The 14,001-nt window shown below is 40.0% G+C and overlaps 2 protein-coding genes across 6 annotated transcripts in view; both read left to right on the forward strand.

The window, feature by feature from the left end:
• The first annotated feature begins 1,709 nt into the window (after positions 1-1,709).
• On the forward strand, positions 1,710-11,231 carry LOC115585036 (deoxyribonuclease gamma-like). Of its 2 annotated transcripts, none has more exons than XM_030423060.1 (9): positions 1,710-2,664; positions 5,860-6,031; positions 7,791-7,879; positions 8,457-8,546; positions 8,638-8,750; positions 8,868-8,980; positions 9,100-9,257; positions 10,015-10,111; positions 10,269-11,231. In XM_030423060.1, exons 2-9 carry the CDS (start codon positions 5,882-5,884, stop codon positions 10,428-10,430), a joined length of 972 nt encoding a protein of 323 aa, XP_030278920.1. In that variant the 5' UTR covers positions 1,710-2,664; positions 5,860-5,881; the 3' UTR covers positions 10,431-11,231. The 2 variants fall into 2 exon arrangements, with proteins under 2 accessions (XP_030278920.1, XP_030278921.1); XM_030423061.1 differs by lacking the exon at positions 1,710-2,664 and adding an exon at positions 5,238-5,377 and having other exon boundaries at positions 10,269-11,095.
• Positions 11,232-13,776: 2,545 nt separating this feature from the next.
• The window catches only part of LOC115585035 (immunoglobulin superfamily member 21-like), a 33,599-nt gene continuing 33,374 nt past the window's right edge, over positions 13,777-14,001 (forward strand). For 2 of the 4 annotated variants that reach the window (XM_030423056.1, XM_030423057.1), the window contains exon 1: positions 13,777-13,959. In XM_030423056.1, the coding sequence (XP_030278916.1) occupies positions 13,896-13,959 (64 nt within the window). In that variant the 5' untranslated portion in view covers positions 13,777-13,895. The remainder of the gene's footprint in view (positions 13,960-14,001) is intronic. The other 2 variants (XM_030423058.1, XM_030423059.1) reach the window with 2 other exon arrangements.

Raw genomic sequence — 14,001 nt, forward strand, 5'->3', positions numbered from 1 at the left:
ACGACTTCGGTGTGCTCATCAAGAACAAAGGTGGAAACAAGATGGATGCCACACGGTTGTGTCATATCTTATTACTCAGACCGTTTAAATAACATGTGGATGTTTGTTTGAAAATTAAAAAGTTATTTTTGTCCCAGACTTGCTGCAACAGTACATTCAATGAACCACTTGTTTTCATTTACCTGACTTGCTCTCGTGGTTCATACCAATAAACCGTTTTGCCAACTGACGTGGACAGCAAGGGTTACGACCTAAAACCACATGACAAATTGTATGTAAGCGAAAAATTGATATGGAGTTCGTGAATTGATAAAGAATTGTTGAGATTATTCAGACACAACTTCAATGCACCATTATACCTGCTTCACATCTTATCTTTGGGTTTGGAAGGACTGTGTTAGTGATGGGAACTCGGCTCTTCCAAGAAAGCCGTTCTCACTAAAAAGAGCTGGCTAACCCTCCCGGCTCCCAATGTCTCCTCAGATTTTGTTGTTGCCTAATCTAAATTATTACCAAGAATAATGTAAAATTAGATGTAAAATAAATTACTAATGTAAAAAACATACATTATATAAAATGTTTATTATTTATATGTCTTATTATACTCAACATTTAATTGAGTTCTACAAAAAAAAAACATCTCAGTTTGACAAAAAGGTACAATCTCTGATTGTATGTATAATATCTATAATGGTTTAACTATTTACAGTGAAATACGAAAGACAGGACACAATTTTGTAATTTTCAACGAAGTGGCAAATAACTAACATGAAGGATGTGGTGGTGAGGGATGTCCAGCAAATAATAACAATAATAATAATAATAATGATAATAATAATAATAACACATTTTATTTGATGGCGCCTTTCATGGCATTCAAGGTTGCCTTACATCGAGTATACAGACTGACAAGCAGTCAGTAGTCAGGCAAAATTGCTGGGGCTTTTTTAACTCTCTCTTGCAGGGAAGCACATTCTGTCATATAGTACTGGGATTATTTGGTGGGAGAGAGTCTTCCGTCTTGGAATTACATACATTGCATTAAGACGATGAGGAAAGCTTCTAAATCCTCTGTCATCCACAACTGAAAATGGTTGGAAATCACGTGCAACCATTTTAGCCAATTCCTCATGTGTTGTGTTCTGTCTTACTGGGGTCATAGCCTTTTGCACAGATTGTTTCATAGAGCTCTGAGTAGGAGGTCCAGGTGGTTGTGGTGGTGTACAGGAGGTAGACACTGACGCAGCAGCAGTAGTTGCACTAGATAAACTGGCACTTTCATTAGCAGCAGGTTCACTTGCTTGTCTTTTTTTCCAACTGCTGAAGGATGTACAGTTCTAATGTGCAGGTTATTTGTAGAGCCTGCTCTATATGAGATTCTCATCCTTGCACACTCTATACTCTGCCTTTGAAATCAATGTCATTAAAATTCAAATTTGACTGGTTTCCTGCAGTCACTCATGTTCACACTTTTCCATCGTATTGTCCCTGTAGCAGCTGCTCTCTCTCTCTCTCTCTCTCTCTCTCTCTCTCTTTCTCTCTCTCTTTCTGTACAGTGTCTGTAAGCCCCGCCCCTCCCCTCCCATCCCCCCCCGCTCAGCTTGGACACACACAGACGCACGTGATGTAGTTGACCAATCACGTGCGGCTTAAACTGAAAAAAAATGAGAGCGGAAGAAGAAGTGAATCCGTCTCCTGCTCCGATCGTAGCTGTGGAGAACCGGCTCTGTGAGCTGTTTTGTTCGAGACCAACACATCACTAGACTGCTTTCAGTTTTGTTTATTTAAAAACTGATGAACAATGATAAAACACAGAAACATAGCAGACTTCACATAGGACACAAGACTGTAATCTGCAAAGTTAGGAAAGTAGTTTTAAATTTAAATGTTCATCTTGAAGACTGGTAGCACAGGGATAGTCTTTGGAGGACCAATCTCGCGCTGGACAGCCTACAAATAATGAAAAAAAAGTTTTGTAAAAACACAACTTGAGACTTTTCAGAACTATTTTATGACGTAACAAAAAGGTTTGAGTGAATTATTGCTAAATGGACTTTAATATAGCCATAAGTATTTAAGAGTGCATTTGTAATTAGTTTCATCATTAAACTGTTTGATGTGATAGTAAGATTATGAAGCCTCATAAGTAGTCTGTCTTATTGTCACATGACAGCCTACGCTAATGATACCAATGACTGACTTTACATGAATGTTGACATCTGCACTCACCTAGTGTTATCTCTCACAGTTATTCTTATGGTTTCCTTTTTATTGGCATGCCAAATTTGAATTACAGGCAGAATGAGTGAGATTTTCCTTTGCAAAAAACTGTTTGTAGACAAAGAATAACCTGTCACCCATTAAAATGGGAACACAGGCAGTGTCTCTCTGTCTGTATGTTGTTGAGTCGAGAGGAGGGGCCAACTTTGACTGCTGTGTTTACAGCCTTAGCCGACAAATGAAACCTGCCTTCTTGTATTTTGCCTTTGGTAGACAAGTAACAACATGCCTTTAGTGACTTTTTAAACTAGGATCAAGATCAAGTTATATCCCGAAGCTCCACTTGTCAACAAGTCCCACCTCCAGGAAACATACTGGAGCTTCAAGTTTCAGTAGAGAGAAAGCAAGCAGGAAACCCCGCTGCCACACCGAGACAACAATCTGGTAAACTGCTGCTACTCCACCTTTCACTCAACCTTCCCTTTATTCTTCCTCATGTGTGTGTGTGTGTGTGTGTGTGTGTGTGTGTGTGTGTGTGTTTGGGGGGGGGGGGGTTGTGTTTGACAGGAATAAATGACAGGCAGGCTGACGGAAGTAGTCCATGTTATGAACCATGACATCATGGCTGTTTTGTCCCTGAGCCTGAAGTAATTTAACAGAGCTGCTGCCTCTTGATCTGCCACAGCTGCCTGTGTTCCTGGGAACCCTGAATGAGAAAGAAACTTTGTGTGTGACTGACCAGTCATATCTTATGTCATGTGTTTTTATCTGTGTGTGTGTGTGTGTGTGTGTGTGTGTGTGTGTGTGCACATGCGAAAGAAGGCTATTACAGTAAAACAATGACACACATTAATTTCAAATGATTGTATTAGATAGGATCAGTTCTTTATCAAAATAATTGATACACACTTTGAGTGACCACAACTGAAAAACTTTAACATCTGGATTAGGCTTTGCTTTAAGTGAATAGTTCAAGTTAGAGGACCTTTTTGTTTGTAAGTTTCTGTTAAGCTATGTTTGCTTTTTAGAGGAGCTGGTATTTTTGATCTCTAACCTCCTGGCCATTGCACCATATCTAACAGATAGACAAGAGTTCCTTTTTTATCATCTGCCAACAAGAAAGCAGTTATTTGACAATTGTACTCCACAAAAATGACAAATTTAACAACAAGTACGAAACATTAGCATGAGGTATTAGCTAAACCCAACCAAGACCAAACTCATCTTGGGGAAACAGCAAAGCAAACAGGAAGTTCCACTGTGACTGCTGACTCAGTAACTCTTCAAGAAGATCATGTAGATAGGATTCACATACACAAATACACTCACTCACACACACACACACACACACACACACACACATTCTGGACTATGTTATATTGATTTGTTAGAAAGAAATGTTACTGTTCACTTAAACAAGTCTATCTGTTTGGGCCACAAATAGAAGGTAAAGAATTGCAAATCAGTCGCTGTTTGGTTAAGTTTTGATAATATATGTATCAGAGGCACCAAAACTCCTTGGTTGAGGAAGATAATAACTTTGGTTGGGTTCATGTAGCCTGTCCCAGACACACAACGGTGTAGTTCGACTTTGGAAGCAGCATGTCTACAAATGAGGAAGTGAACAAAAGTGGTATAAAGAGTGAAAAGTCAATATAGCTCAGGAGACAGCTGTTCGTGTCCAGTTTGATACCAAAAGTCAACAGTAGGTTATTTTGGACAGAGGAGGTGGCCTAAGACATTACCTATCACCCCCAGCTAGTACAGTACTTAGTTCCCTCGCCAGACAACTTAACAACCATTCACACCGGGGCTCACCCAGCCTTAGCAGCCCACCTGAAGGCTGGTTGAGTCAATGACCCACAAGTGGCCCTAACAACTCTGAAACTCAGAGCTCACACATGTCCTTAACAACTCTGTAAGGACACTCCCACATATAGTTTAAAAGCCTGCCAACTCTCCTTCAGTTAGTAAGAACTAAGGAAGCCTCTTGTATGAGAGGTAAAACGTCTTTTATCAACAACTAAATGTAGCAGTTTAATTCAACAGTTATTTTATTTACTACTCTCATATGCAGTATAGCAATGATGAAATAAAACTCAGAAAGACTGACTCACATGTGATATACACTGTTACACCATAGGAATATGACTCGATCGTTGGGAACCAAATTCCAGGTACCAGGATTGGAAATGTTCAAAACCCTATATGTTTTTTTAGTTCTGCTTGTGATCAACCTATTCCTTAATTTTGGTATAAGCTTGTGTCGTGAACAGATCATGGTATTACATAATTACATAAGTTAACTTACATACATAAATATGTAGGTACCATTAAGCAAAGCACAGGCGGTGGCTGGGGAGAGATGGATAGGTCACACCTTTCCATGGAAGACAAGGGTTTGCTACCTTTGCAAAACAAATCTATTTTAACGCAAACTATGATTTCTTTCTTTTTTCCCACCATATAAAATCCCACAATTGTCAGAGGAAATGGACAAACAGAGTTAGCACATATTGAACCGATCAGGGATCCTTTAAAGTCAGTGTTGGGTAATGTTACTTTTAAAAGTAACTTTATATTCATATGATGTTTACAGTGTGTTCAGGAACACTGAGGATACGTGTGCATTTATGAAAAACCAGTCAAAATAAGTTCAATGACACAAGATAACACCCAATGGACTTTATTTTCATGTTGTTCCACTGTTTCAGTGTATCCAGTTAAGTGCAAGAGTGCACTTATATTGTTATGGCAGCTACATGAGTGTGTTCAACGTAATGTACGACTGGCTCCGAGGCCGCAACAAAATATGGATAATTGATGCGGGATGAAAACAAAAGAGTTATGTTTATTGATTATAACCACAAATTAAATGTACCATGGAGTGTGGAAGTGTATATCAGTAGTGTAAGAGGGTGCTTGTATGTGGTGTCAAATGTGAGGTGCATGTTGTCCGGTGCAGAAAAGAACAGAACAAACAAAACAGCAGCAGCAGCAGCAGCAGCAGGGTGTCGATCCTGAGGAAAGAGAGAGAGAGGACTTAAACCAGCCGGCTTAAATCAGCTGCAGAGCCAGGCCCAGGTGCTCCCAATCCCAAACACACAGACACACCCACTACACACAGGACACAGCCATGGGCTAAGGGCCATAACAGGTAACACAGTGTGCAACTGTGCAAATTTGCCAGTACTGTTGTGATATATTGGAAAGGAATTTTTATCAGTTTGTCTGCTGAATTATCAATATAATCTGTTGCGATGTATTAAGACAACCCAGATCATACACAACAACTTGTATTCCAACCAGATAAGCCGGCGGCGCGGAGTAGGGCCTTGTCAGTCTGATAACAACACAGGTCCTTCACTCAACAACATAAACAGTAACAGTAACGTAGTAACTGTAACTACTACTACTTATACTTATCTAAGGAAGAAAATACTGCAGATATACACAGAGAAGTTTCTGTCCTCCTGTCTGTCCTACTGACTCTTCACATTGTCACATTTCTGCAGCATCTCTGTGTGAAAAGGGCTAGTGATCATCAGTTACAGTTACTATTGCTTCTGTGGTTCTTGTGCACAAAAACTGTAGATGTCAGTCAATCAAATTTGATCTGTCTTTGTCTCCACACATAAGGTCACTGTCCCAGCTCTGTGCCATGAGGTCCTTCACCCTCCTCCTACTTCCCTTCCTCACGGGTGTGTGTGATGTTGCAGGCTCCTCAGATTTTAGAATCTGTGCTTTCAACGTCCAAAGCTTTGGGGATTCCAAGTCCCAGAAGAGCAGTGTCATGTTTACTCTTACCAGGGTAAGACAAAGATGGATGGATTTAGCTTTTGTGTGTGTGAACTGGATTAGAACCAAACTGTTGAGGGATGGAAGGTAAAGCAACTTATATTGAACTGAGTTGTGGTCTTTTGTTCTTGCTTCTGATGTGTTTTAGCGTTGAATTTCATTGCTGCTTGCTATTTGCTGCATAGTTTGGCATGACATGATTTGATTAGTCTATTTTATTTATTTTATCATTCTATATTTCTTTATATTGCAATATATATTGCAGAAAAAAACATTCATTTCAAATAATTTTTTCCCAATATTGTGCAGCCCTATTTGCACAAAATACTCTCTGGGTACCTGTATGAAGACAAATATGACAATAACAAGTAAAAGGGACAGAGACTATTGTGTTAGTCCGATTTAAAAGCTTTTAAGGTCCAATTAAACTTTTAACGGCCATGTAATGCAGTTGGAAGTCAATTTACTCTTTCATGTATAGGCCTTAGTCAAATCTGAAATGGCCTCGGCATCCTGTGCATGCACCACAGTTGCCGGGCATTGACCCGGTAGTCCATGGCATAAATCCGTAGCAGGAAGCTGTGAAAAACAAAAGAAGAAGAAGTCGCCAAAGGTATTGATACAATATATATTATGTAATGTACATTGCCAAAAAGTCATCCATGTTTTTACCATTCACTGTGCTGCGCATTTGCAGCCTCTTAACTTGCTTGGTAGGGAGCTAGTTGGAGTTCAGGATCTTGCCCAAGGATACTACTACCAAACAGAAAAAAAATCTCTCAATGAAACCAGTTTTGAGCAAGTATCAAAATATATCCAAAGTGTTCCAACACCTTTTTCCTCCCCAGGCCTCTTTGGTGTGTTAAAACAGAAACACAGAACAAGTACCTTACTCCAACCCCTCACCTGCTACTCCAAACTCTCAGAAGGAGATAAGAACACAACATACCAAAAATGAATAAAAGATAAAAATACAGGGAGGAAAATGCAATAGGAAGAATGTTCAAGATGCTTATGTCAAAAAATAGATGCATTAAGAATCAGATGGGTCCAGAGAAGACTATTGAGGAGAGGATAGGCTGCCATGTTTTGTAGAAACTGGCAGTTGAACCTCTATGGGAATGTTTGGTATTTTCTAATGACAGACGGGATGTTAACTCAGTTAACCAAGCTGTGACGGAAGGTGGATTTGGGCTTTTCTAGTGTAAGAGAATACATCTACGGGCAACGACTGAAGCAAAAGCAAGTTAATGTGTCATTAATGCTTAATGAATGAGGCAGGCTGGTGTAAGGGATGCCCCGAAGATAGCTATCAAGGGGCTAGGATTATATAAAGGGCTTTGGGCAATGTGTTGAAGAAATAAGACAAGAAGTATGTTTTAGACAAGAAAAAGAACATACGGGTATGATCAGCCAGTGACGAGCCACATCTAACACTTGTATCACTAATACCTGTATACAACCTGCCAAGGCTAGGTTTTGTAAATGAATGCTATGCAGGACCTGAAACAACAAATACTTTTATCCTGTCTGAATTGACCCATGAATCACACATATGAAGTCTGTCAGTTCAAACTTGCAAGTTTGTTGTATCAGATATTTTTGTGTCAAAGTGCTCAGTGAACAACGTCACCTTGCTCAATACACATCACCAACAACAAAACCTCAGTCCGTCTGCAATTTCATCTGCTTTATCCTCCTGGCCAAAATGCAACATTTACTTTTGTGTTACGATGCAAATAACTTTTTAATTGCTGTAATATATCTTCCAGATCATCGCTCGCTGTGATGTGAGTTTGCTCCAGGAAGTGCGAGACAGTCAACAAAGAGCTTTACCACGGCTGCTTGAACGCCTTAACAGGTGACTCTCCCCAAGATCACTCATAGATGGACCAAACCCAGATAGCATCCTATCCAGAATTGGAACTATAACTGATACATTTTTGAAAATTATTACATTTTGCAAGAGCATTTCTCTTTTCTAACCTTTACAGCACTAGTGAACCTGTAAACTCACAGAACAATTGCATACATTGTTAATCATGAATCATTGTGTTGAGCACTGTGATTAAAGTCAGACAGATATTCACACACAGATGAGAGATGAAACGAGAGACAACAGCCAAAGACAGAGACAAAGGACAGTGAAAACAGCTTTTAATCAAGAGTGGACTCATACATTGTTCTTCCAAACAGTTAGTTCAAATCAGCGTTTCTCATATCTGACACTGTGACCATTATCAGAAGCAACAGAGTGATGCACCACTCAGAGCAAACATACCCACCCAAATCCAAACTGAGGTGACAGGAAATAAAATATTTGGTATCGCACTAAATCTGAATCATAACACAAGTCAGAAACAGTGATGTTCTGAAGATCAGAATAACAGAATTAACAGTTGTGTCAACTTTTCTGTCTGTCTCTCTTCGACATTCAGGTATGACACTGACCATGTGTATGACGCTGTGGCCAGTGAGAGACTGGGCAGGTCTGAATCATACCAGGAGCAGTATGTATTTGTTTACAGGTGAGCTAAACAGTGTGTCCACACTGCTGGATGAACCAAAGTTAAGCCATCTTGAATACAGGCTGTAATTTGTTTGTCTGATTGTGTACAGGACAGGTACAGTCAAAGTCACTGGCAAGTATCAGTACCCAGATGATCAACCCGGAGATGTTGATGCTTTCTCCAGAGAGCCTTTTGTTGTCCGCTTCACAGCCCCCAAGACAGGTCAGTTCTCTGACACTCAGGATTCCCATTTAAGATGAGGAATAGCATGGTGATGTGTGGCATATAAACACCTTTCCTTGCGCCCTCCCTCCCTCCAAACCCCATCTATATCTTCAGCTATAAAGGAGTTTGTCCTCATACCTCAGCATACCACTCCGACCAACACAACTAAGGAACTAGATGCCTTGTATGATGTATTACAACATGTGAAGAAGATGTGGAAAACTGAGGTAAGGTTTGTTGGTGCTAATTAAAACTGCAGGACACATTCATAATGACCCAGTCTCAAAGTTGATACCATTTTGTAGTTCTACCATCAATTTTGCTGTGAATGTTTGTATAAGAGCAGGATGTGATGCTTCTGGGGGACTTCAACGCTGACTGCGGCTACCTTGCTAAGAAGAACAGGAAGAACGTTCGCCTGATTACAGAGAGGAGCCTCTTCTGGCTGATTCCAGATAAGGTTGACACTACTGTGCGATCCTCCACGTCCTGCACCTATGACAGGTGAATTCACACTCCATAGGTCCCACCACAAAGTGGCTCTAGATCCATAGATCTAGTTGGACCCTACACCACTCAAGCCTCTGCTTGTAATGTTTTGTGAGCCTAATGTGAGTCTGTGAGTTATCAGATAAGGTAGACAGCTCTAAATGCAGGTGTGAACACCCCAAAGAAGCATACTAGCAGATGATTGGGTAACACAGCATCTGTTTTAACTAAGTATCCAACTAGTAACTGCAATATCCCCAGACTCCCTTATAAATCATTTGACTGTGAGAGTTTTTAAGTGAGGTGGAGGATGCCTTCTTGTGAATTCAGCATTAAATCAAAACAACAAGATGTTTGTTTCCTTCAAAAAGTGTGAGCTTATGTACCAGCCTGTCTGCTTCTGTGTCTGAAGTGTTGAGTACTTTGGTAGCTGTTCATATGTATGTGGACAGATTCTGTCACTGCAATAGTATCATAACCCTGCAAGATGAAGTCATGAAACAGGTGAGTAGTTGAGATCAAATGATGGCTGCATTTGCAGATGGGTGTGGTTTCCTCTAATAACCAAAGATGACCTCCTTGTGAGATATTGCTGCAGTTTATTGTTGTCTAGTAGCGAAGCATCTGGTCATGGAAACCCAACTAAAATTACGCTGTGTTAAATACTGTAGGGACCAAGTTTCTTTAACATGCCATCTTATTTCAAATGAGAAAACATCAGTGTTTGTATCAAGTATGTATTTTGGACTGTCCCTTGTGTGTTTTACACCAGGATCGTGGTTCATGGGGAAAGGTTTGCCAGAGCAGTTGTGCCCTTCTCAGCCAAACCATTTAACTTCCAAATGGAATACCGACTCACAGAGGAGCAGGTAACAGGCTGCGTGTCTTGTGAAATGTGAAGCTATTTGATAGGCTTAACTAAAGCAGTTAAAAAAAAAAAGCGAACAACCCATGTAAAGCCTAAAACTGTGTCCTATAGAAGTGTGCTGATGTTAGTAAGCTGTTTTGTTTGTGTTTTTTATTCAGGCGCTTGAGGTTAGTGACCATTACCCAGTGGAGGTCCTGCTGAAGGGTGACGCAAACAAAAACCTCTTCAGTGGTGGCACAGAGGAGACATCTCATTCAAAGTTCCTTTCTTTGTTTGTTGTCGGTCATATATTCTTCCAAATGTTAACATGGTGGCTTTAAAGTGAACTGATTTGAATTTTTACCATCTCAGTCTGTGGACAATCTCAGGACGGCTTACCTCATGAGAACTAATGAGAATGTATAAAACATGTATAAAAATATGTGAAACTAATGTATACAACATGTGAAGTCCAACTTGCCAAATATCACTGATGACACATACTTTGATGTTGGTTCAGAAAACTACTTACAATTCTGTGAGTCACTATGTTGCACAAGAATGTATCTACTTTTGTGTCTGTGTGGTTAACCTCAATACAATACATAAATGCCTCATCGTAGACAACAGTACAGATGCTGGCAGACATGGAACACTTTCACCAGCCGGTGTAGAAACAACAGCAGGGAAATCCAAAGAGGGGCCTGCAAACCAGCTGTCATGACCTGACTCACAAGGTCACAACAAAAGTTGGAGACATCATTTTTACTTTGATGGAATGCTTTATAAAATCAAACAAATTTATAAAACTAAAACAAATTAATGTCTACAGAATGGGCTGTGTAAATCTGTAAATATGCCTTATGATCAAATACCACTCATTGATGGGACACGGACTATTTCATTTCATAGTAGATAGTCGTCTTAGTGTCCATCTGAGGTTTCACTATATAGCTTGTGATATAGTGTTGTGATATGTCATATATAGAATAAAATATGACCTACAGTTTGTGTGTGGAGAGACTAATATCAAATACATAACTTGTGTAAAAGTATGTAAAAGTACATATAGCGAATCTGTGAAGCCCTTGCAACTCCAGTTTTTTCTGAATCTGACGGATAAAATAATTTGTGCTTCATCATCAACATGCATACACACAATTTCTTTATTACCTATTTCCTGTTATTTTATCCCTGTTTATATATGTTTATATATATATAAACATATATAAACAGACATATATATATATATATCAGTAATTGATTTCATTAATCAATTATTAATATATAGGGGGCCATAAGCTGTATGTCATTCTGCCTCTTACATACATATGTCAGTCACATATTGATACAAATGTTCATGCAAATGCAGTCAATATATACATTTAAAGATGTAATATGGGTGAGGTGTATTGATAGTATGATACCAACAGCACCATCTGGTGGACACTTGTGAGAAGTACAAACACAAATCTGTACTTAACTAGATATAATGGAAATTTGTATTTATTTATTATTGTTAAATTATTATTTACTGAGCACAGTCTAGTCTGTATGTTTTAAATGCTCCATTGCACTGCATTCCACAGAAAGACAGTTGTACAAGTGTGGTCCAGGAACCCTGCTGCGGTCCTTGAGGGGGTTTTTGGGGGAGAGTATCATTTCATCCAAAAGTAACACAGTGACAGAATGTATGACTATTCTGGTGATATGTGTCATACACTTTGATAAAACATCTACAAGCATCCTATCAATTGGGAGACCCTGGGGTATGTCTTATGAAATACAGGTCTCTGTTGTAATTTGTATCAGTTTAGGAATCCATGATGTGAAAAGGTTTGAAGAGTATTTATGGGCAGTACCAGCCCGCCAGCTGATGTAGTGGAGTGAAGTGCTTGCGCTGGGGCGTGTGGTCTGATCAGTGTTTGGAGGTAGACGGGTGTATTTCTGTTTACAGCCTTGAATGCGATCACCATTGTCTTGTATTGGACGAACAGGAAGCCAGTGGAGATGATGGAGGAGGGGGTCACATGAGAATTTGTGTAGATTGAAATCGAGGTTTGCTGCAGCGTTCTGGATACGCTGCAACAGTTCAGTCGTGGAGGCTGGTAGTCCAGCCAAGAGCGAGTTGTAGTAGTCCAGGCAGGAGATGACCAGTGCTTGGACCAGGAGTTGCATTGCGTCCTTTGTGAGGAAAGACAGGATCCTGCCAATGTTGTAGAGGGCAAATCTGCAGGATTGGGCCACAGCAGTGATGTTGGGGGTGCAGGATAGTCCGTCGTCGAGGATTACCCCCAGGTTCCTGGCAGTCGATGAAGGTGATACTGTGATGTCCTCAACAGGTCCATGTGAGGGCAGTCTTTCCCTGGGATGAAGAGGAGTTCATTTTTACTAAGGTTGAGCTTAGGGTGATGCTCTCTTGTCCAAGCGGAAATGTCTGCCAGATATTCCAAGATGCACGTTGCAATGCCAAGATAGATGCCTTTTTTTTTCTTCTTTCTTCAAAATCTATTTACGTGTACAAATAAAGTAACCTGAACCTGAACCACTGCCACTTTGTTGTAATTCAACTATGATGGACACATTTCTATCAAATAGTAAATTCAACTGAATTTTTTAAAAGCTTTATCTTGGGCCTACTGAACAATTTTTAATTGGGTTGTGTCACACATAAGGGCAAACATACTCTCTAATCGTAAAAATGCACACACTACATGATTTGAAAACAAAATGACACTTCACACACCACAGATAAAGTTATACCTTAAGAGGGATCAATGATTCTTCTCACATGATCTCATGGGGAAGCAGATGTAAACAAAATAGGCAGGTGTCAGTTCAGAACTGAAGCAGCAGAGGTGAAATAAATTTAGGAAACGGAAACATCTTTGAGAAATTGACATAAGTCCAGTTGCCTACCATACAGTACTTAGAATTACCATGACCTGGATGAATGAGAGCCTTCATCAGCATGTTACTCCCCTCTGATGGTGTTCACAGTCTGACAACTAAACTGATCCTTCACTCGTGGAATGGAATATTATCATCCTGTCTGTCCGGCCGACTCTTCGTCACATTTTTGCCTGAAAAACAGCAGTTTAATGGCAACAATTATGTGACGAAAGAAACATAACTTTGTCACTTTACACAATGCATGGTGGGTCAGGATCTCATTCACAACACATTGTAACAGCATCCATATGATTATAAACATTTGGCGGATACATGTTTAGATTAACAGGTGGACGACAGGGGAAACACGTTGAAGGAAACACACAGATCTCACCGTCATGATCTGTATGGCCATGCCTCTTTTAGATACGCAGCACTGGCATGCTGTATGAATCGACAGTTAAGGTGGTGATTACTAAAAAGATACAAAAGATGTGAAGTTTTTCTTGTCTCCGTAGCAATTAAAAGCCTTAATTTAAAAATGTGATCTCTTCACCTCAGGACTTCATATATCAGAATTCAGTAACCTGAACCTGAACCACTGTAGAATATGGGATATTCTACATCTGGGTTATGTCCACAACATAAAACAATTTCAAGTCAAGTAAAATGTTATTATTTGGATTAAGTGGGGTGATGTTAAAAAAAAGAGAGAGAGAGAGAGAGAGAGAGAGAGAGAGAGAGAGAGAGAGAGAGAGAGAGAGAGAGAGAACTGCTTTAATCCTCTGACTCTAAACCCGAGTGGTATAGTGAGGAAACCTCAGTGTGAAGGATGGGAGATCAAACATTGCCATCGTCCTCTGCTCTGATGACAGATGGAGCATCCTCTGGTCTGAGCAGCAGCACTCGGCAGGATGACTAGCCCTCTCACTCTCTGCTGCCTTCTCCTCTCTGTTTACACTGTCAGTATCACGACTGGTAAGTGGGCATGACCTCCACAAGCAGCTTTTTCTGTACATT

This window comes from Sparus aurata, chromosome 7 (genome assembly GCF_900880675.1).
Source record: "Sparus aurata chromosome 7, fSpaAur1.1, whole genome shotgun sequence".
In the NCBI taxonomy this organism is placed as follows: domain Eukaryota; kingdom Metazoa; phylum Chordata; class Actinopteri; order Spariformes; family Sparidae; genus Sparus; species Sparus aurata.